Source organism: Protopterus annectens, chromosome 15.part0 (assembly GCF_019279795.1).
Source record: "Protopterus annectens isolate FY-2018-M chromosome 15.part0, PAN1.0, whole genome shotgun sequence".
NCBI lineage: Eukaryota > Metazoa > Chordata > Ceratodontiformes > Protopteridae > Protopterus > Protopterus annectens.
The window spans coordinates 762,390,481-762,415,232 of record NC_056749.1 but is presented as its reverse complement, the minus strand read 5'-3'; the positions used below and the strand labels follow the sequence as shown (position 1 = coordinate 762,415,232).

Genomic DNA, 24,752 nt, shown 5'->3' with positions numbered 1-24,752 from the left:
TAATGATGATACTTGAGTGGGCTTTTTAAATGTTTCTTTAATTAATTAACTAATGATGTTGTCTGATGAAGGTTGCGCATTTGAAGTGCGACCGAAAGCGCTCACATTAACTGGTTCATGATTAAAGAATTATATTTTTTACTATACCCTTGCCTTATTATACTTCAGTTAAGTTGGTAAATTCCCTAGGAAAGCGTAATTCATTGTCTGATACATCTGATGTACTCCTTCCAATAACACCAATAATGTTTGTTTGTCTTTCAGCTTTTCCCAGTTAGGGGTCGCCACAGCGGAACTCCGGTCCGCTAATGATTGGTAGTTGATTTTTACGTGACGAGTTACCAGCCCTGACGCTCAACCTTCAATGAAGGTACGCCCATTCACGCATGTCTCCACGCAGAAGACGCTCTAGCTGTGAATTGGAAAATGTCTAGGACAGCGTACATCATTGTTTGATGTACCTGGTGCATTCATTAAAATAACACTAATAATGTAAGTGGGTAAATTCTTTGGGACTGCATACCTCATTGTCTGATGAACCTGATGTACTTCTTCCAATGACACTGATCATTTAAGTGGGTAAATTTACTAGGACAGCATACATAATTGTCTGATGTACTCCTTCCAGTAACACTAATAGTGTAAGTGGGTAAATTAACTAGGACTGCAACCCTCAGAGTCTGAAGTATCTGATGTTCTCCTTCCATTTATACTTATAATGTAAGTGGGTAAATTCACTAGGACTGCATACCTCATTGTCTGACATACCTGATGTACTCCTTCCAATAACACTAATAATGTAAGTGGGTAAATTCACTAGGACAGCATACCTCATTGTCTGATGTACTCCTTCCAAACACACTAATACTGTAAATGGGTAATTCGTTTAAGCAGCACACCTCATTGTCTGATGTACCTGATGTACTCTTTCCACTAACACTAATAATGTTAGAGGGTAAAGTCAGTAGGACACTGTACCTCATTGTCTGATATACCTGATGTACTCCTTCCAATAACACTAATAATGTTAGAGGGTAAAATCAGTAGGACAGTGTACCTCATTGTCTGATATACCTGATGTATTCCTTCTAATAACACTAATAATGGAAGTGGGTAAATTCACTAGCACAGCATATCTCATTGTCTGGTATTCCTGAAGCACACCTTCCAATAACACTTAGAATGTAAGTGGGTAAATTCACTAGGACTGCATACCTAGTACCTGATGTAGTACTTCCAACAACACTAATAATGAAAGTGAGTAAATTCAGTAGGTCAGCATACCTCATTGTCTGACGTACCTGATATACTCCTTCCAGTAACACTAACAATGTAAGTGGGTAAAATGACTAGGACAGCATACATCATTGTCTGGTGTACCTGGTGCACTTCTTCCATTAACACATATAATATAAGTGGGTAAATTCACTATTACAGCATACCTCATTGTCTGATGTACCTGATGCACTCCTTCCAATAATACTAATAATGCATGTGGGTAAATTTACTAGGACAACATATCTCATTGTCTGATGTTCCTGATGCACTTCTTCGAATTACACTAATAAAGCAAGTAGGTAAATTCACTAAGACAACATACCTGATTGTCTGATGTACCTGATGTACTTCTTCCAATAACAGTAATAATGTCAGTGGGTAAATTAACTAGGACAGCATTCCTAATTGTCTAATGTTCCTGATGCACTCCTGCACTTCCATGCTATAACTCATTCCACACCTTTTGGCACCAGAACTTGGACCGAAGATACAAAGGCGGTGGTGTTTCCATATTCACAAAGGATGCGCACACCTCCAGACTGGTAGCCCAACATAACATAGAGATACTTCAGCTCCTGCTAACATTGGGTAAGTCAGCAATTCAGGTTGTAGCCTGCTATAGGTCACCCACCATGTCCCAAGACTCACACTCCACATTCCTAATCCTCCTGGAGAATATTAGGGATCAGCCTAACACTCTCATACAGGGTGACTTCAACTACGCCTCCATTAACCGGGAAAACTACTCATTTACCAATACACTTCCCAACGTTTCATGGAATTGAATAATTCCAATGCCCTGGACCAGCTCGTTCTTACCCCTACTACAGGTAAAGACAACTACAAGACCTTCTATAGTTATGTAAAGAATCTCCACGGCAATACCCGATTTGCTCAGAGCTATTGCACAATGGCACCGCCTATACTGAGCTAACAGATATTGCCAATATACTGGCCAACAAATTCAGTGTTAACTTTACCCCTATCTCCCCCATCAAAGGACCAATCACAATACCAGTAGATTGCCAGGCACCCATTTTATTGCTGCACAGTTAAAACAGCACTGTCCAAGGCCAAAAATACAGTTTTTATGTGACCTGACAATAACCCTGGCTGTGTTCTACATGAACTACAGAGTGAACTTGCACTTCACGTGTGTGCCCTGTTTAGTCACAACCTCACCTCAGGCTTTGTCCCTACCAAATGGCGCACTGCTACAGTCATCCCTCTCCACAAAGGAGGAGCAACTACAGACCCTGGGAACTATCACCCCATTAGCCTGACAAGTCTGATATGCAAAGCTATGGAATGCATCATCATGGACCTAACAAATAAGGATATAGCAAATCTCCAAACACTGGATCTCACACAGTTTGGTTTTGTGAAGTGTAGATCATGCCTGCTCAACCAGGTCGACTTCATGAGTCAGTCACCAGAGCTGTGGAGGAATGTAAGGTGGTTCATACAGCCTCCCTTGATCTGACCAAGGCCTTTGATACCATTCCCCACTCAGGAATCATAGAAAAACTCACTAAGCTAGGCATCAACCCCTATTTCATCAAGTGGGTTGCAAACTGGCTCAAAGATAGAACCCACAGTGTGAAAATAGCTGACTCCAAGTCAGTCAGACTTTTGACCAGTCATGAGTGGAGTTCCACAGGGTACAGTCCTGCGTCCTCTCCGGTTTGGTATTGACTTCTCTGAAGTCCAGGCCAACACAAAGGGACTCTGACTGACAAAGTTTGCAGATGATTGCAAGTTGGGAGCCATAATTAACTCCCCAAGTGATGTGAAATCCTACAGAAAGGCCTCACTGAGAGCAATGACTGGCAGCATGGCCTTAAGCTCAATGCCAAAAAATGTGTCATCATCCCCTTTGGAAAAAACCCAGTTCCCATGAATTACCACATTGATGATAGTCCACTGAACACAGAAGGCATTATAAGAGATCTGGGAACACAGGTTGACAGCAGCCTCTCTTTTGAACACCACATTGCCACTGTGGTCAGAAAGTCCTTCAATGTGGCACATCTCATTACTAAGCGTTTTGCATCCAGGAAGAAAGAGGTCATTGTCTCCCTCTACTCTTCCCTTATTTTAGGCCAATCATCGAGTACAATGCCCCATTTGGCATGTACCTCACTAGACCCCTACAACAACTGGACAGGCAACAAAACTACCTCACAAACAGGATCCTAGGCCTTAAACACTTGTCCTATATGGACAGATGCAAAAAACTCCAACTATTCTCTTTCTCATACCACCTACTTAGAGGTGATCTCAATTTGACTTACAAAGCCATGTCTAACCCAGCTCTGTAAAAAAAATGCTAGATCTAAAGAAACCCCAATACCTCCACACTACATGCTCCAAAGACCTCAACTTCATATGACAATCAACAGAACAAGCTGGAGGAACAGGTTCATAACCCAGAGACTTCCCATGCTATGGAGTAGACATCTCATACATGTCAAGTGGAGGACCTCACTGGCCCTCTTCAAGAGAAATCTTGATGAGTGGATGGGAAATATAAAATTCTCCCCGGGGATCACTCCAGTGGCTCCAGTCGACAGAGTCACTGGGAACTAAGGTCAGGTGGCACAAAGATAGGGTAATCCTATGGGCTAGGCTTGTAAAGACTCCACGGCCATTAGCCTAGTAAACACCTATGAACTTATGAACTCCTTCCAATAACACTAATAATGTAAGTGGGTTAATTGATTAGGACAGCATACCTCATTGTCCGATGTACCTGATGCACTCCTTCCAATAAAACTAATAATGTAAGTGGGTAAATCCAACAGCACTGCATACCTCATTGTCTGATGTACCTGATGTACTCCTTCCAGTAACACTAATAATGGAAGTGGGTAAATTCACTAGGACTGCATACCTCAATTTCTGATGTTCCTGACGTACTTCTTCCAATCACACTAATAATGCAAGTGGGTAAATTCACTAGGACAACCTACCTTAGTGTCTGATGTACCTGATATACTCCTTCCAATAACACTTAATAATAATTATTATTATAATAATAATAATTTAAGTGGGTAAATTCATTAGGACAGCATACCTCATTGTCTAATGTACCTGATTCACTCCTTCTAATAACACTGGTAAAGTAAGTGGGCAAATTCACTAGGACTGAGTACCTCCTTGTCTGATGTACCTGATTCACTCTTTCCTTAAGGAGTAATAATGTAAGTGGGTAAATTCACTGGGACATCATACGTCATTATCTGATGTACCTGATGTACTCTTTCCAATAACACTAATAATGTAAGTGGGTAAATTCACTAGGACTGCATACCTCATTGCCTGATGTACCTACTGCACTCCTTCCAATAAGACTAACAATGTAAGGGGGTAAATTCACTACTACAGCATTCATCATTGTCTTAAGTACCTGAGACACTCCTTCCAAAAAATCTAATCAATTTATGATGTTCCTGACGTACTTCTTCCAATCACACTAATAATGTAAGGGGGTAAATTCACTAGGACTGCACACCTCATTGCCTGATGTACCTGCTGCACTCCTTCCAATAAGACTAATAATGTAAGGGGGGTAAATTCACTACTACAGCATTCCTCATTGCCTTATGTACCTGACACACTCCTTCCAAAAAATCTAATAATGTAAGTGGGGAAATTCACTAGGACAATCTACCTTAGTGTCTGATGTACCTGATGTACTCCTTCCAATAACACTAATAATGTAAGGGGGTAAATTCACTAGGACTGCATATTTCAGTGTCTGATGTTCCTGATGCACTTCTTCCAATAACAGTAATAATGTAAGTGGGTAAATTAACTAGGACTGCACACCACAGATTTTGATGTACCTGATGTATTCTTTCCAACAAGACTGATATTGTAAGTGGGTAAATTCACTAGAACAGCATACCGAATTGTCTGATGTACCCCTTCCAATAACACTAATAATGTAAGTGGGTAAATTCACTACGACTGAGTACCTGCTTGTCTAATGCACCTGATGCACTTCTTCCAATAAGACTAATAATGTAAGTGGGTAAAGTCACTAGGACTGACTACCTCCTTGTCTAATGTACATGATGCACTCCTTCCGTTAAGAGTAATAATGTAAGTAGGTAAATTCACAAGGCCTGCATAACTCATTGTCTGATGTACCTGATGTACTCCTTCCAATAACACTAATAATTTAAGTGGGTAAATTCACTAGCACAGCATATCACATTGTCTGTTGTTCCTGATGCACCACTTCCAATAATACTAATAATGCATGTGGGTAAATTCAGTAGGACTGCATATCTCATTGTCTGATGTTCCTGATGTACTTCTTCCAACAGCACTAATAATGTAAGTGGGTAAATTAACTAGGACTGCATATCTTAGTTCCTGATGTGCCTGATGCACTCCTTCCAATAACACTAATAACGTAAGTGGGCAAATTCACTAGGCCTGCATACCTGATTGTCTGAAGTACCTGATGTAGTACTTCCAAAAACACTAATAATGTAAGTGGGTAAATTAACTAGGACTGCATACCTCAGTTCCTGATGTGCCTGATGCACTCCTTCCAATAACACTAATAACGTAAGTGGGCAAGTTCACTAGGCCTGCATACCTGATTGTCTGAAGTACCTGATGTAGTACTTCCAAAAACACTAATAATGGAAGTGGGTAAATTCTCTAGGACTGAGTACCTCCTTGTCTGATATACCTGATGCACTCCTTCCTTAAGGAGTAATAAGTTAAGTGGGTAAATTCATTAGGCCTGCATACCTCAGTGTCTGATGTACCTGCTGTATTCCTTCCAATAAGACTAATAATGCAAGTGGGTAAATTCACTAGGACAGCATACCTCATTGTCTGATGTACCTGATGTACTCCTTCCAATAACACTAATAATGGAAGTGGGTAAATTCACTAGGACAGCATACCTCATTGTCTGATGTACCTGATGTACTCCTTCCAATAACACTAATAATTTAAGTGGGTAAATTCACTAAAGCAGCATACTTCACTGTCTGGTGTACCTGATGTACTCTTTCCAATAAGAGTAATACTATAAGTGAGTATATTCAGTAGGACAGCGTAGGTACTTGTCTGATGTATCTGATGTACTACTTCCAGTAACACTAATAATGTAAGTGGGTAAATTCACTAGCACATCATAACTCAATGCCTGATGGTCCTGATGCACTCCTTCCAATAGCATTAATAATGTAAGTAGGCAAATTCACTAGGACTGCATACCTCATTGTCGGATGTACCAGATGCACTCCTGTCAATAAGAGTAACAACGTAAGTGGGTAAATTCACTAGGACAGCAAGCCTCATTGTCTTATTTGACTGATGTACTCCTACCAATAACACTAATAATGTAATTGGGTAAATTCACTAGGACTTCATGCCTCATTTCCTGATGTACATGATGCACTCCTTCCAATAAGACTAATAATGTAAGTGGATAAATTCACTAGGACAGCATACCTCATTGTCTGATGTTCCCAATGCACTTCTTCCAATGACACAAAAATGTAAATGAGTAAATTCACTAGGAGTCCGTACCTCAGTGTCTGATGTAACTGATGCACTCCTTCCAATAACACTAATAATGTAAGTGGTTAAATTCACTAGGAGTCCGTACCTCAGTGTCTGATGTACCTGATGCACTCCTTCCAATAACACTAATAATGTAAGTGGTTAAATTCACTAGGAGTCCGTACCTCATTGTATGGTGTACCTGATGCACTCTTTCCAATAACAGTAATAATGTAAGTAGGTAAATGCACTAGGACTGAGTACCTCCTTGTCTGATATACATGATGGACTCCTTCCAATAGGAGTAACAAGGTAAGAGGATAAATTCACTAGGCCTCTATAGTTCATTGTTTGATGTACCTGATGTACTCCTTCCCCTAACACTAATAATCTAAGTGAATAAATTCACTAGGACTGAGTACCTTCTTGTCTAATGCACCTGATTCACTTCTTCCAATAAGAGTAATAGGGGAAGTGGGTAAATTAACTAGGACTGAGTACCTGCATGTGTAATGTACCTGATGAACTTCTTCCATTAAGACTAATAATGTAAGTGGGTAAATTCACTAGGGCAGCATACCCCACTTTCTGAGGTTCCCAATGTACTTCTTCTAATAACATTAAAAATGTAAGTGGGTAAATTCAGTAGGAGTCCATACCTCAGAGTCTGATGTACTTGATGCACTCCTTCCAATAACAATAATAATGTAAGGGGGTAAATTCACTAGGACTAAATATTTCTGGGTCTGATGTTCCTGATGCACTTCCTCCAATAACACTAATAATGTAAGTGGGTAAATTAACTAGGACTGCACACCTCAGTTTCTGATGCACCTGATGTACTGCTTCCAACAAGACTGATAATGTAAGTGGGTAAATTCACTAGACAGTATACTGCATTGTCTGATATAGCTGATGTACTCCTTCCAATAACACTAATAATGTACGTGGGTAAATTAACTAGGACTGAGTACCTGCTTGTCTAATGCACCTGATGCACTCCCTCCAATAAGAGTAATAAGGTAAGATGGCAAATTCACTAGGACTGAGTACTCCTTGTCTAATGTACATGATGCACTCCTTCCAATAAGACTAATAATGTAAGTGGGTAAATTCAGTAGGACAGCTTACCTCATTGTCTGATGTACCTGATGTACTCCTTCCAGTAACACTATTAATCTAAGTGGGTAAATTCACTAGCACAGCATATCACATTGTCTGGTGTTTCTGATGCACCACTTCCAATAACACTAATAATGTAAGTGGGTAAATTCACTAGCACAGCATACCTCACTGTCTGATGTTCCTGGTGCACTTTTTCAATAACACTAATAATGTAAGTGGGTAAATTCACTAGGACTGCATACCTCATTGTCTGATGTACCTGATGTACTCCTTCCAATAACACTAATAATGTAAGTGGGTAAATTCACTAGCACAGCATACCACATTGTCTGGTGTTCCTGATGCACCACTTCCAAAAACACTAATAATGTAAGTGGGTAAATTAACTAGGACTGCATACCTCAGTTCCTGATGTGCCTGATGCACTCCTTCCAATAACACTAATAACGTAAGTGGGCAAATTCACTAGGCCTGCATACCTGATTGTCTGAAGTACCTGATGTAGTACTTCCAAAAACACTAATAATGGAAGTGGGTAAATTCTCTAGGACTGAGTACCTCCTTGTCTGATATACCTGATGCACTCCTTCCTTAAGGAGTAATAAGTAAAGTGGGTAACTTCACTAGGCCTGCATACCTCATTGTCTGATGTACCTGATGTACTCTTTCCAATAACACTAATAATGTAAGTGGGTAAATTCACTATGACAGCATAACTCATTGTATGATTTACCTAATGTACTCTTTCCAATAACACTAATAATGTAAGGGTGTAAATACACTACGACAGCATAACTCATTGTATGATTTACCTGATGTACTCCTTCCAATAACTCTAATAATGTAAGGGGGTAAATTCACTATGACAGCATAACTCATTGTCCGATGTACCTGATGTAATACTTCCAATAACACTAATAATTTAAGTGGGTAAATTCACTAAAGCAGCATACCTCACTGTCTGGTGTACCTGATGTACTCTTTCCAATAAGAGTAATAATGTAAGTGATTATATTCAGTAGGACCCCGTAGGTAACTGTCTGATGTATCTGATGTACTCCTTCCAGTAACACTAATAATGTAAGTGGGTAAATTCACTAGCACATCATAACTCAATGCCTGATGGTCCTGATGCACTCCTTCCAATAGCATTAATAATGTAAGTGGGCAAATTCACTAGGACTGCATACCTCACTATCGGATGTACCAGATGCACTCCTGTCAATAAGAGTAACAACGTAAGTGGGTAAAATCACTAGGACAGCAAGCCTCACTGTCTGATTTACCTGATGTACTCCTACCAATAACACTAATAATGTAATTGGATAAATTCACTAGGACTTCATGCCTCATTTCCTGATGTACATGATGCAATCCTTCCAATAAGACTAATAATGTAAGTGGATAAATTCACTAGGACAGCATACCTCATTGTCTGATGTTCCCAATGCACTTCTTCCAATGACACTAAAAATGTAAATGAGTAAATTCACTAGGAGTCCGTACCTCAGTGTCTGATGTACCTGATGCACTCATTCCAATAACACTAATAATGTAAGTGGTTAAATTCACTAGGAGTCCATACCTCATTGTCTGGTGTACCTGATGCACTCTTTCCAATAACAGTAACAATGTAAGTAGGTAAATGCACTAGGACTGAGTACCTCCTTGTCTGATATACATGATGGACTCCTTCCAATAGGAGTAACAAGGTAAGAGGATAAATTCACTAGGCCTCTATAGCTAATTGTTTGATGTACCTGATGTACTCCTTCCAATAACACTAATAATCTAAGTGAATAAATTCACTAGGACTGAGTACCTTCTTGTCTAATGCACCTGATTCACTTCTTCCAATAAGAGTAATAAGGGAAGTGGGTAAATTAACTAGGACTGATTACCTGCATCTCTAATGTACCTGATGTACTTCTTCCATTAAGACTAATAATGTAAGTGGGTAAATTCACTAGGACAGCATAACTCACTTTCTGAGGTTCCCAATGCACTTATTCTAATAACACTAAAAATGCAAGTGGGTAAATTAACTAGGAGTCCATACCTCAGTATCTGATGTACCTAATGCACTCCTTCGAATAACACTAATAATGTAAGTGGGTAAATTCACGACTGCATATTTCAGTGTTTGATGTTCCTGATGCACTTCCTCCAATAATACTAATAATGTAAGTGGGTAAATTAACTAGGACTGCAAACCTCGGAGTCTGATGTACCCCTTCCAACAAGACTGATAATGTAAGTGGGTAAATTCACTAGGACTGAGTACCTGCTTGTCTAATGCACCTGATGCACTCCTTCCAATAACACTAATAATGTAAGTGGGTAAATTCAGTAGGACAGCTTACGTCATTGTCTGATGTACCTGATGTACTCCTTCCAGTAAAACTAATAATCTAAATGGGTAAATTCAGTAGCACAGCATACCACATTGTCTTTTATTTTTTTTACTCAAATGATTTTTATTTTGATGAAATAAAATAACTTAATACATTCATAACATTCAATAACTATTTATAGTATTTACATTCCTCCTGACAAAAAGGATTCAGATAAAACATTAGTAGTTAAATAATAAGTTAATAAACTATGATAGTTAGGAAGGGATTGGTTCCATCTGTAGGGTATCAATCAAATTCAAAACTTTCCTCCACGGACTATTAACCAATGGCTTAGGAAATGTTCTTAACTCTTTAGTTCTTTTCTCCATTAGTATGCATTTCTTCAGTGATTATAGGAATTCCTCCATTGTGGGTGCTACATTAGAGTTCTGTCTTCTAGTTATACATTTTCTGGCTATTGCTAACATTGTCCACAACAAATACAGGTCATCTTTCTTCATATTATTACTATTAACAACATTCAATAAAATTAAAGACTTTGTCAAAACAAATATATCAGTATAGATTTGTTAATCTCATTCCAATATGGTTTAATATTAAGACAGTCATAAAAAATATGAGACCAGTTAACATTAGTGGACAGATGACATCTCCAACATAACTTGCTGTTTGGAGGGTTCATTTTTGAAAGTTTCTCAGGTGTCAAAATTGATCTGGGTAGAAATTTCTAATGAAAAATCCTCCAGAATTGTGGTTAAGAAGTTAGTTTAACAGAAAATAAAATATTTGTTTTATCTTCCATTGAAAATGATACTTGAAACCCTTTGGTTAGATATTGCCAGTAAGAATCTTTAAGAGCTGTCTTATAGACAATTAAAGTGTTATATAGATATGATAATTCATTCTTAGCATTGATATTATTATACAGAATTCCAAAAATCCAGCTGCTTACCGAATGCAAAATAGTCTGCTACAATGTGTGCATCACACCATGCCTCACACATGGTGTAAACAGACCATGTAGGCTTTACTGAATCTGGCATGTTGTAGCATAGCATTAAGATACTGATTAAATATTCTTGAAACTGAGACCTTTAATACCCCTAGTATATGCACTGTAGGTCTCTGAAATGCACCAGTAACTAATATCCTTAATGCTACACATACCATAGTTTTCACTGGTATAGGCTCTCCTCAATTTCTCCTGGCTCTGAGGTGGGGTGGCAGAGGTTGGAGAGTTCCTGTAGTGTTTTCCTATCAACCCTGTATTGCTCTGCAATTTCAATATCGTGCAGTCCATGGTATGTTACAAGGGGTCTGATAACCTTTTCTCTCCTTGGATGAGGTCTGTCTGCAGCAGCACAGATTTGCGCCTGTTGTACATACACATGCAACAGAGTAGTAGCAGCCCCTAACATTTTTTTTTCTATGTGTGATGGTGGCTGTATTCCAACAGGTTTTGGTGTTCATGGCAAAGGGCTACAGCATCCCTACCTGATTACTTTATAGCTTTCTGAATGGCTGTGCCACATTGAATTTGTTCTTGAGGATGTAAGTCACATGATTATGCTTCCATTAGCATACTGTGCTGTTTATAGGTTCATAGGTTGGTACAAGGCTATCGTCCCTAGGGCCTATATAAGCCTAGCCATAACAATTCCCTGGATATTTCTTCCCACAATATTTACTTCCCTAGATCCCTGTCTAGCAGGGTGACTGATGTGATCCCTGGGGTGAATTTCCTTTCTTCCATTCAATTGTCAAGGTTCCTTTTGAAGAGGGCCAAGGAGGCGCTCTGCTCGACATGTATGGGCAGTCTATTCCAGAGCATGGGGAGTCTCTGGGTCAGGAACCTATCCCTCCAGCATGTTTTGTTCATTGTGATGACAAGGTTTAGATCCCTGGAGAGTGTGGCTCTGAGGGATTGGGATTTCTTTAAGTGGAGCATGTCCAACAGCTCAGGGTTTGACATGGCCTTGTATGTTAAGCAGAGATCATGTCTGAGTAGACGATATGCCACAGAGTATAGCTGGAGTTATTTTTAGATGGTCAGCATAGGGCATCTGCTTTAGGCCTTTGATTCTTTTAGTGAGGTATTTCTGTGGCCTTTCCAGCTGTTGCAGATGTCTTGTGAGGTACATATCAAATGGGGTGTTGTACTCTATAATGGGTCTAATGAAGGATTGGTACAGTGGGACAATGACCTCCTTTTTTGGGATGAAAAGCCCTTAATGATGAGGTGTGCCACATAGAAGGATTTTCTGACCATTGTGGTGATGTGGTTATCGAAGGTGAGACCACTGTCTACCTGTGTCCCTAAGTCTCTCATCACCCTTTCGGTGTTTAGTGTACTGCCACTTATGTGATAATTCATGGGTACATGTTTTTTCCCAAAGAGGATAACTATACATTTCTTGGCATTAAGCTTGAGCCCATGGCTTTGGCACCAAGCATCTGTTTCTGAAAGGCCCTTTTGTAGAATATCCACATCATTTGGGGATTCAGTAATTGCTCCCAGTTTGCAGTCATCTACGAACTTTGTTAGCCAGAGTCCCTTAGTGTTGGCCTGTACTGCAGAGAAGTAGATGCCAAACAAGAGTGGTCCCAGGACCGACCCCTGAGGTACTCCACTTGTCACCTGTCTGGAGCTGCATTTAGACTCAGCTACCTTTACAGTCTAGGTTCTATTAGTAAGCCAGTTGTCAAACGATTGAGTGTTGTAGGGATTTATGCCCAGCTTAGTAAGTTTATCTATGATTCCAGAATGGGGGTGGTATCAAAGGCCTTGGCAAGGTCCAGATAGGCTGTGTGGAAAGCCTTACCCTCATCCACAGCTCTGGAGACTGATTAGAAGAAGTCAGTCAGGTTCAGGAGACACGATCGGCCCTTCACGAACCCAAACTGGGTGGGGTCCAGTGTTTGAAGGTTGCCAATGTCTTTGTTTATAAGTTCCATGATAACGCGTTCCATGCCCTTGCAGATCAGGATCATCAAACTGATGGGATGCTAGTTCCCGGGATCCAAGTTGGACCCCCCTTTGTGGAGTGAGATAACTGTAGCTGTGCGCCACTCAGTGGGCACGAAGCTTGAGGTGATGCTATGATTAAACATGACAATTAGGTGAGGTGCCAGTTCATTTTGTAGTTCAAGTAGTACACGGCCTGGGATGTCATCTGGTCCCACTGATGCTGTATTCTTAGCTTTGGAGAGTGTGATTTCTACCTATGTGGCCGTGATTACTGGAATTTGGCAATCTTTTGGTATTGAAATGGGCCCTTTAGGGAGTGAGAGAGGTGGGGTGAGGTTGGCACTAAATCGATCTGCTAGGATATTGGCAATATCCTTGGGATCAGTATATTTAATGCCATTCTGTTGTAGCTCAGAGCAGATCTGAGAATTGCAATTTAGATTCTTAACATAACTATAGAATGCCTTGTAGTTGTGTTTGGAATCTTTTAGCAATTTTATTTTTGTAACTTGCTTTGGAGGATTTTATGGGGGATCGCAGCTTCTTATTGAGGCTGGTAAGGGAGTTTTTTTGCTTCCTGGGATTTTCCTCTTTTCTGCAATAGTTTCTTCCTTCTGTTGTATAGTTTGTTTATGGTAGGGGACCACCAGATTGGCTTCCTTTTTTTGGAGGAGAGTGGATGTGCTAGTACAGTGCCTTAATGTAGGATTCAGCAGTTGAACTTTCAGCTCCTGTCTGCATGGGTGTCATGAAGTTTGTCACTTCTGACTTGAGTAGCATGAAGTTGGCTTTGGAGAAGTTTTTTTTAAAGAGGTTTCCTTACTGGGGGGTGGGGGTGGGATGTGGATGTCAAGGGTGGTTAGCTTATGGTCATACCTGACCAATGAGGGGGTGACCACTGGTGTGAAGCATCTATCTCCCATGTTGGTAAAGACCAGGTCTAGGATACTGGAGCCCCTGATGGGACAATGGATTAGTTATTTAACCTCATTTGTTGTCTCTACATGGCACGTATCACAATTTAATGAATTCAAAATGATTGTGTTATCATGCGTGAGCTGCTAGCAGCGTGGAAATTAGACCCTAATGAATTCAGCCCAGTGACTTACGATACAGTGTTGGCTATTTTGTATTTGGTGGTATATAAATTATACATGTTGAAAGTGTTTTCTCTTTCTTAGAATGGTGAATTTTATTAGACACCAGTTTATAGGTTAAAAGTTTAATTACAACAGAGGTAGTGTATATTGCAGAAAATAAAGATCGATGTTAAAGGAGTGTTCCACAGTTGTGTGCATATTTTTCCTACTTATGTGAGCTTATAAATGTCATACTGACTGCTGAGTATAATGTTGGGTGAAGAATGAGGAGGCATATGGGGGAAGATTGGCAGTTGGAAGGGAATTCTCGATGGAGGTGGACGCGTGTAATGTAAGTTTATTGTGTAGATCATGCTGAACTTTTCTGCAACTCCAACCTGCATGGAATTCTGAAGAAAAGCTCCACAACCTGCAGCTCATCAGCTTATTTATTCTGCATGGGCAGAAGCAGAACATTCCTGAGCTAGGTGGGGGCTACATGTCCCATTCATTCCTGTCCTGGGAAGCTCATTCAACTTATTTGCTCCCCAAGCATTATGAGTCAGATGGTATCGAATAGGGCAGCTATGTATGCGGTACAGCATTCTGTTCTTTTCGCCACTCCCACACACTGCCCAGATACTCGTTATGGTTGCCTGGCTAGATAGGAGGCATGTGTGCTTACACACACAAACACCTTCTGTCATTCTGTTCCCTTGGCATAGTAGGTAGGCACCTACCGAATGCAGCATAAACTTAGATGGAGTTTGTAGGTGGATGATACATCACCTATGCCTTGGGTTAAGCAGCATCTCCCTCATCCCCAGGGCGAGTAAACCAACAGTGGCCACTTGAGCTCATATTCTGCTTGGTCTTCGGACACCTGAGCTGGTAATCATACATGGGTTACTTGGGCAGTTTTTTAATCATGTTCAGATAAATAAAGTTGGTTTCTTGGAAAAAAAAAAACATTAATGTCTTAGGAATAAACAATTAGTGAAAGATAGAAATATTGAGGGTAATGCTGAAATACATTATGAGAATGCAATGCAAGTGACACATTATATCAATGCATTCGGTGATGACATGACCGAATATGGTCATGCATTTTGAAATGTGAACTAATGTAACATTGACTTTTGGTTTCAAATTCTGTTTAATAAAATGAAGGCAGTTGTATTTAACCTATACAGCTGAGCAGAGTGCAATATAAAGGCAGCATCTACCAATAAAAACTGATTCTTAAATGGCACATTGCACAAATTACACATGCACATTCCTTTCATATTCCAGTTACAGACTCACTAATTCTTAAACTGCACATTACACAAATACACATGCACATTCCTTTTATATTCCAGTTACAGACTCAAGCAACTGGGCCAAGTGTAGGTGAACTGCATGTATAAAATAAAAAGCACTAAAAGCTGTTACAGATAGTGAATTTTCAAAGTCAACTAAAACTACCAAATACCATGGCCAGTGATGTTTTGTGTTAGACTTGGGACAATAAAGACAATTTATGGAGTATTTATGAAAAATTAATTACTTTCCGCTGGACTGTGTGATTAAAAAAATCCAGTCGGTATGTGCATATTATTGATGCTAGGGAAACACAGAGGCTAAAAGATAGACATGAAAATGTGGAAGAAGCTGTATATAACAGCCTCCAAATCTTACTGTAAAGAAGCACGTAGCACACGGCTACAGAACAATGTATCTGAGTAACAATTTAGCATTACAGACACTCATGTTATGTAGGATATCGATTACAGTCAGGACAGGTATGCTGATCACTTTAAAAGTTCTGGATGTCTTCAGGATGACAGTCAAATAAGGATTTCATTGAAGGCATTTATTGTGATTCACGTTTCTTGCAGAGTATGTATTACACATAAGACTAGGCTACAAGAAGAGTTAAGGTCATAATCAAAAGGGCAGAAACAAGAGAGTGAGTTAACACTGGCAACAAACATGAAGAAGGACAAAGTCAAAATACAAACTGATCCACAAAGATCATAACAAATGAATTCAGTGCAGAATTATGTCCTTTAAACTACCAGTGGTTTTGCCTGATGTCACATGGTTTTCAAAGCTGGATGCAAATCATAGGTTTTGATACAGCAAGCTTAATAAAGCCAGTTTCGTACTCTATGGGGGTGGTGTCAAAGGCTTTGGCAAGGTCCAGATAGGCTGTGTGGACAGCCTTACCCTCGTCCACTGCTCTGGCGACTGATTCAAAGAAGTCATTCAGGTTCAGGAGACAGGATAGGACCTTCACAAACACAAACTGGGTGGTGCCTCTGTTTGAAGGGTGTCAATGCCTTTGTTTATAAGTTCCATGATAATGCGTTCCATGCCCTTGCAAATCAGGCTCGTCAGACTGATGGGACGGTAGTTCCCGGGATCCAAGGTGGATCGCCCCTTGTGGAGTGGGATAACTGTAGCTGTGCAACACTCAGTGGGCAGGAAGACTGAGGTGTGGCTATGATTAAACATGACACTTATGTGAGGTGCCAGTTCATTTTGTAGTTCATGCAGTACACAGCCAGGGATGTCATCTGGTCCCATGGATGCTGTATTCTTAGCTTTGGAAAGTGCAGTTTCTATCTGTGTGGCCATGATTACTGGAATTTGGCAATCTTTTGGTATTGAGATGGGCCCTTTAGGGGGTGAGAAGGGGGTGAAGCTGGCACTAAATCGATCTGCCAGGATATTGGCAATATCCTTGGTATCAGTATATTTAATACCATTCTGTTGTAGCTCAGAGCATATCTGAAAATTGCCATTCAGATTCTTGCCATAACTATAGAATGCCTTTTGGTTGTCTTTGGAATCTTTGGCAATTTTATTTTTGTAACTAGCTTTGAAGGATTTTATGAGGGATCTCAGCTTCTTACTGAGGCTGGTAAGGGAGTTTTTTGCAACCTTGGATTTTCATCTTTTCTGCAACAGTTTCTTTTTTCTGTTGTATAGTTTATTTATGGCAGGGGACCACCAGATTGGCTTTCTTTTTTGGGAGGACAGTTTCTTGGTTCTATTTGGGATGGCATGATTCCTGCACGAGTGGATGTGCTCATACAGTGCCTTAGTGTAGGATTCAGCCGTCGAAATTTCAGCTCCCATCTGCATGGATGTCATGAAGTGTGTCACTTCTGACTTGAGTAGCATGAAGTTGGCTTTGGAGTTTTTTTTTACAGAGGTTTCCTTACTGGGGGGGGGGGGGTGGCTGGGATGTAGATGTCAAGGGTGATTTGCTTATGGTCAGACCTGACCAATGAGGGGGTGACCACTGGTGTGGAGCATCTATCTCCCATGTTGGTAATGGCCAGGTCTAGGATATTGGAGCCCCTGGTGGGACAGTGGATTAGCTGATCCAGCATGTTGGAATTTATGAATTCCAAGAACTGTTGGGAAAAGCTGTTGGTACCTGAGTAGTTTTCCCAGTTAATGGCAGGGTAGTTAAAATCACCCAGTAATAGGGTGTTTGGTTGTATCTTAATATTTTCCAGTATGTTTAGAAAGGTGTAGTGAGAATATTGGGGCATGGTGGGGGATCTGTAGCAAGCTACAGTTTGGATTGCAGTCTTACCTAGAGTTAGTTGCACCTGGAGAATTTCAGATGCATTGTGTTGGGCATCTAGCATGGAGGTGTGAATATCCTTGGTGAATATGGACACTCCTCCACCTTTAGTGTTTGGGTCTTGGTTTGGTGGCCGAAAAGTGTGGTAAGAGTTGTAGCTTGGTATTGCAGGGGTGCTCTCTGGAGCCTTGAACCAGGTTTCAGTTACTGCACAGATATCGATGTTCTACATTTTTAGGAGTGCCTCCAGAGAGTGCATTTTGAGGTTTAGACTTCTAGCACTGAATAGCATTACTTTCAGATTTTGCTTGCTTGTATCTGTTACTGTGATGGTTTTGTCCTTTGAACCTTGCCTAAAAAAGGCACTATTGGGGTGGCAAGAGCTTTAGCCAGTAACCTGAATCCAAGGGGTGACAGGTGCAGACCATCTCTGGCAAAGCATTGTGTTTTTTTGATCATATCGTCCCAGGCAGACAGATACTGGATCCTCTTTGAGTGACACCAGAAGCTTAGCCAATTGTTGAAGTTAATCATTTTGTCCTTATACTGTGGTATCATTCTGGGCGAAGGCAGGATGCTACTCAGGGCTAGGGTCATACCTGCCTGGGACACATGATCTGAGAGCTCTTCCATGTTTCTTTTCATGTAGTCCAGGTAAGTACATCTCAAGTCATTCACTCCAATATGGACAATGACAGAGTTGTATTTGTACTTGTTGTGGAGTGACTTGAGTGCATGCATTATGTGGTGCATCCTGTCACCCGACAGGCAGATGACTGTAATTTTCTCCTTGTTCAGCTTGGTGAGTGGGACATCAGTGTGCCTGACTATAGAGTCACCTATGACTAAAGTGTTGGGTACGTTGTCTTGCCTTCGGGGCTGTTGTTGGGTGGCACACTGGTGTTGTGAGCTATGTGTCACTTTGGTTGTGATTGGTGTTTGTTTGCATTTCAGCTTTGGAGGTCCTTGTTGCTTGGGTAGGTTAATGTTAAGGGCCTCCGCATATGTGGGTTTAGTGTTGCTATGTGTGGGTGTTGATGGTGTGGGTTTGAAGGGCTATGTGTTGCTTGAGGTGCAGTGCAGGTGTTAACCTTCTCCTCTTAACTGTCTAGCACAATCTTGGCTGGAGAGAGCTTTGCTTCCATTTTGGCTATGTAAATGCATCTCCCGCAGGTTGTAGTGTTGGGTGGTAGGAGGAGAAGGTTGTCTGTGTACATGAAGCAGTTGCTGCATTGCCCCAGTATGCCCAGATTCACCAGGTGGACAGGAGAAATCACTGGAAGCTGACTCTTGGACATGCCTATTTAGGTGTTTTTTTTGTAAAGTACAAGAGCTGTTTTCCCTTACCTTTGCAAGGTACTTTGCAATTATAGGCTGTTTAGTGCCTACAATTAATTTCTCCTTATTAACAAGGAGAGTTGAGTGCTTGTATCAGTTTAAGACTTCCTTGTGCTTTCCAGCAGGTTCTAGAGCAAGTGCTAGTCACAGGGGTTCAGACTTTAGTGCTACTACTGAGAAACCAGCTAGTTCTAAGGGAAAATTTGAAGAGCAGACTTTCTGGTACCTGCAATAGTTTAACCGTAGCCCCGCGGTGCTGCACGATGTGAAAAATGCACAAACACACGCGTTTTTAAGCCAGAAAGTTGAATGGGATAGAAATCAGCCCAAAATGGCTAAAATTACAATTTCATAGCTGGAAACCATTCCTCTAGTGTCAGACAAGCAGTACAATGCTCACCACTCCCACTTGTAAATAGTAGGACTTCCCGCTGCCACAGCAAGGTCTGGATAGCTCTGAACACAGAAAATAAAGTCCTGAAACCAGCAAAGCCTGGGATCTGGACTATACTAGCTAGGAAAGGCGGGAAACAAGCAAACAAGATAGTATTTTTTTTTTTGGTTAAAACAGACTAACCAATGCAATAATACACTAAATAAACACAGAAAAGGCTAACACATTTGAGTGCGTAGCCCTAATGCAGTAACTACAATTAAAACACTACAAAATTAGCAATTCAAAACTTTTTAAATGAAGCAAGGCAAGTGCACAACTGGAAAATGATTTAAGAGCCAGTAATAGCTAGTCTACATACACAGAAAAGTCTATATATATATATATATATATATATATATATACATCTATAGAAAAGCAGCTAGAACACACTAAAACAATTCAGATGCAGTGCAACCTAGAGTACTTGAGTTTTAGCAATATTAAGGCAAATACAGCTTTAATAAATGCATTAAAATATACTCTAGATTTCCAAAATGTTTGAGAAGCACAGACAGAACACAAGGATATTCAGACTTTTTTTTTTTTTTTTTTAGGAAAGAGAGAAAGGAAAAACAGAAGGAAAGAAACTAAGTGGTTTGGCCTTCTCAGATGTTCTTTCTGTATTAGGTAGAATGAGCTAATGACACTAGTCTGGGAGGAGTGTCCAAGATCAAATTTAGAGTAGGGGCTGGCAAATGCAAGGCCAGCAGGTATAAAGACAAGATGCCAACAGGGAGCGAGGGTGGGAGAACACTACAGAAATGTTTATCACAAGTGAGCCAATAGCTATGAAATACAGTAAAAGTATGCAGTATACAAAACATTTTCTATAAATATCTGGAATAAGCAATAACTACTACAAATAAGCAAAAAATAAAGCTACTTATTGCTATATATCACAGATCAGCCGCTCCTCCTCATATAGCTCTGTGTGTAATGGCTGAAACACTCAAGTTAACTTCATAACAGAAAGTTGAAACCTGAAATATAAAACTGTGTGTGTGTATTTTGTATGTTTGTATGTGTATATGTGTGTGTGCGTGTTTGTTGTATATTTGTGTGTGTGTGTGTGTGTGTGTGTGTGTGTGTGTGTGTGTGTGTGTGTGTGTGTGTGTGTGTGTGTGTGTGTGTGGGTGTGTGTGTGTCTGTGTGTGTCTGTGTGTCTGTGTGTGTGTGTGTGTTTCTGTGTGTGTGCACATATAATACATATATGTACACTGTTTTTGAATGCATGCACCTCCGGAGCTCACATGTACCATGATATAGGACACCCACTCTCCTTTTTTATAGAAAGGGAGGGTCAAAAGCAGAAAAAGTGAAATGCAATGGCTTTAGAGAGGGAAACAGATTGTATGTGGGGAGAAGCGATAAAGCAACTGGAAAGCTTTGGTCTTAGACTTCTGGAGATTGGTGAGTTGATGTTCATTTTGTTTGCACAGGTTGTCCCGAATGGTCAGTATTAAAAGTATGGGTATTGCGATGGGTTCAGGTACAAAAGTTTTATTTCATTTGAAAGAAGGAACTGAGCTGGATTTAAAATGGTTCACTGAAAAAGTGTTACAATCAGCTAAGATATAATGTTTATAAATGTCGAACTAAAGCTCTTTATTGCATTTTAGGACCACATTTTCTGTGTGCTCTGTGTAAGCTGGTGACATGTAATCAAGGTGGATATTCCCTCATTAAGAAAAATGGGGCAGAGAGACTTGAGACATTAAGTTAAAATGGTGAATGATGGTAAATGTATATTCTCACACAGTGCTTTAATTAGTTGAGTTTGAGCGCCAAGATTTTTTGTATAAATGGCTGCTCAATCTCTTATTTTATTACACCTGAAGAAGCGTAGTATAGCTACGTGAAAGCGCTTGTGTGTTCCTGTCTTCATTAAAGAAGTTTTGTTACAACAGTCGGCATCTCTGTGTGGTGTATCCAGTGGATTTGGTGTACTCTAGTTTCCTGCTTTTTTCCACTTGGAGCCTCTGTTCTCTTGCCACAGTTTTTTGGACTTTTTTTGGTTTGCTGTTGTGCTGTAGGCAAGTGAAACACATGGAGTCCAGCAACGTTGAATTGGATTTTCGTCCAGAGACGAGGATGATTGGTACCTCTACTTGGGATTCCTTGAAGCACTGTAGAGAAAATCCTTTATTGGCTCTGGAGCTGAACAAACATCCTACTATGTCACCTACTACACCGAATGGTGAGAATGTTACTGAGTTTAATAGACTGTTTAGAGCACTACAAGATGATTTATATCAGTTACAGAGACTAGCCTGGCAGAGGCTACATTTAGAGGCATGTTTACACTTTAAGATAGTGCCTAGGGGGATGCGTGTGTTCTGTATGCCTTCTTATGGCAACAGTCACCCCCTTTTATTAAGGAAATGGCAGGACCTTAATATCCAGCTAGGCTTCAGTTATATTAACCTATTGCTGGAGTATTTTTCACCACTGGAAGTGGAGTTAAGAAACAAGATAGATTCACAATATGAAGCCGTCGTAGAACGTTTCAAGACTGAGCATTTCACCAGGAGGCTAGACTCCTTGTGGGTCCAGGTACAATCTTACAGTGAAAGACTTAAAGAAACTAAACATAAAAAACTCAATAGAGATGCTAACGATTTTGCAAGTGGACAGATTTTCGTATGGCCTAGAACTGAGAGCGTATCCATCCAGAATAAACCCCATGATGGGCCTATTAACAATGCTGGTCCTCCATTAATTCCTACAACCAGTTCTTTTACAGAACCGTGCTTTGCCCAATCTGCACAGTCTTCAGTTACCAGCATGATCAACCCTACCCTCACGAATTCCAACCCTACTTCTATTACAGCTAGTGGGGTTAATATTGATATAAGCACTCCACCTCCCAACCAGCAAGCTGCTAAACCATCTATGACAGCAGGTGCCAGACCCAAGGACCTATCCACTGCCAACACCCATTTTTTACCATTTCCTGTCAAGGAACAGTCAGGTTGGCGGGGCCGATCAAGCAGCAGAGGCCCAAGGAAAAGAAAGGGATCAGTCGAAAATTTTCCAAGCAACAGGAGACGAAGAAACTGAGTTCGATGTTGGCTAATTCAGAGGATAAGAGATCTCATTCCCTTGTTTACAACATCTCCAGTTGCAGTCTATCTGACTCTGACTTGTTTATCCTAGAGAAGGGTCTGAATTTCATCCCCTCACATGTCAGTCATCTAAGTGATATTCTAATAGACTTAAGACTGTTTTGTCGCAATGTCTCCCTCAAGATTTTTTTCAAAGACAGTAAGGTTCTGGACACCAATACTCTGAAAAGTTTTTTTAGAGTGAAAAGCAGCTTCACACCTATGCTGCCACACAATGTTGAGAGCTTTCAGAAAATGTGTGAGAGTGATTTTTATGACTGGTTTAGGTCGAATGATAGTAGAAAAAGATGTAATTTTTATAATGTCAGTAAAGCAGAGCAAGATTCTATTGCATATATTAAGAAGAATGATAACATCATTGTCAAACAAGCTGACAAGGGAGGAGCAGTGGTTGTAATGGATTCCCCAGAGTACATTGCCACTATGAATAACATGTTGTCAGATGTTAATGTATATGAGGTTATCTCTAGAGAATATGTTGGCAAAATTATTAAGTGTGTCCATGACAATCTCTATGATCTTTTAATGTGTGGACAGATCAGCTGTGAGCTCTATGAATATTTTGTGGTTGAATTTCCAACTTTGCCCATTATTAAGGGTCTACCGAAAATACATAAGGGGGTCTCACCAGTACCCATGCGACCGATTGTTGCAGGTGAACGCTGGATTACATCTACTATTTCATCCTTTGTGGAAGGGTTGTTACGCCCACTAGTTGATGACATCTCAGTCATCTTGAAAGACTCTTATCAGCTGGTTGAGTTCTTAAAAGGTGTTGAGTTTGACAGAAGTGGTACAAGTCTGTTGTTAGTTACTATGGATGTCCAGAATCTTTTTACGAGCATTCCCAATGATTTAGGGATGCTGGCCATCAGAGAGATACTAGTCAGCAATTCAAGTTACAGTAACAGCAGACAGATCTTGATCAATTGCCTGCTAGAGATGATTTTAGAGAACAACATATTCTTATTTCAAGATCAGTTGTTCCTTCAGAAATGGGGAGTAGCCATGGGCACTCCCTGTGCGAACAGCTATGCCAATTTGGTAGTCCATCACTGGGAGTTGTCACATCTTTTCAAGCATCCTGACTTCAAGAAGGTCAAGATGAACAAGAGGTTTGTCGACGACGTGCTCTTTGTATGGGATGGGACTGAAACTGATTGTCTAAGTTTTATTGCTGAATTAGAACAGACCTCTGTTTTTTTGAGGTTCACAGCCGATATTTCCCCAGTCCAAGCACACTTTCTAGACCTCAAGTTGCTATTCTGTGGCAATAAGATAGTTAGTTCACTATACAGGAAGCCCATTTGGAGAAATTCTCTGCTTCGGTTTGAAAGTATGCATCCAAGGTTCACCTTTAGAGGGATCATTTTGAGCCAAATGTACAGACTTTGTAGGATTTGCAATGACAAAGGTGATCTGTCCTCTGAGCTTACTACCCTTGCAGGCTTGCTTGTAGAAAGAGGGTATCCCCCTAAACTTATAGATGACTGTAAACAGGAGGTTTATGTGAAATTATTTGGCAAGAAAGACAGTGTTGGTGGTGGCAGGGACATTGTTCCTTTATATGCTTTTGGCAAACATCTGCATGCTGACAGACTTCCTTATGTTACTAGATACACCAGTGATGTAGTTGCACACAACAGAATTATTAGTAGGAATTGGAATGTGCTGGTTGCAGATTCACTTACTAGGAATATTGTAGGGCCTCGTCTGACATTCAGTTACAAGACATGTAACAATTTAAAACAAATTCTGTGCACAGAGCCGAATTGTTTGAATAACAACTCCTACAGTGGCCTCACAGGGACTTTTCCTTGTGGCCACTGTCATATGTGTCCACACATATCTAATGATCACAGCTTTACTCATCCAGATGGTTCTTTTTTGTTTACACCCAGATTCCATAGTAGTTGCAATAGCACTAACTT

The 24,752-nt window shown here is 40.4% G+C and overlaps 1 protein-coding gene across 1 annotated transcript in view; it reads right to left on the bottom strand.

Annotated features, from left to right (window-relative positions):
• LOC122790049 (gamma-aminobutyric acid receptor subunit alpha-3-like) overlaps nucleotides 1-24,752 on the bottom strand; it is a 1,812,576-nt gene that overhangs the window by 942,279 nt on the left and 845,545 nt on the right. The window contains exon 8 of the mRNA XM_044057615.1: nucleotides 6,856-6,862. Within this exon, the coding sequence (XP_043913550.1) occupies nucleotides 6,856-6,862 (7 nt within the window). The remainder of the gene's footprint in view (nucleotides 1-6,855; nucleotides 6,863-24,752) is intronic.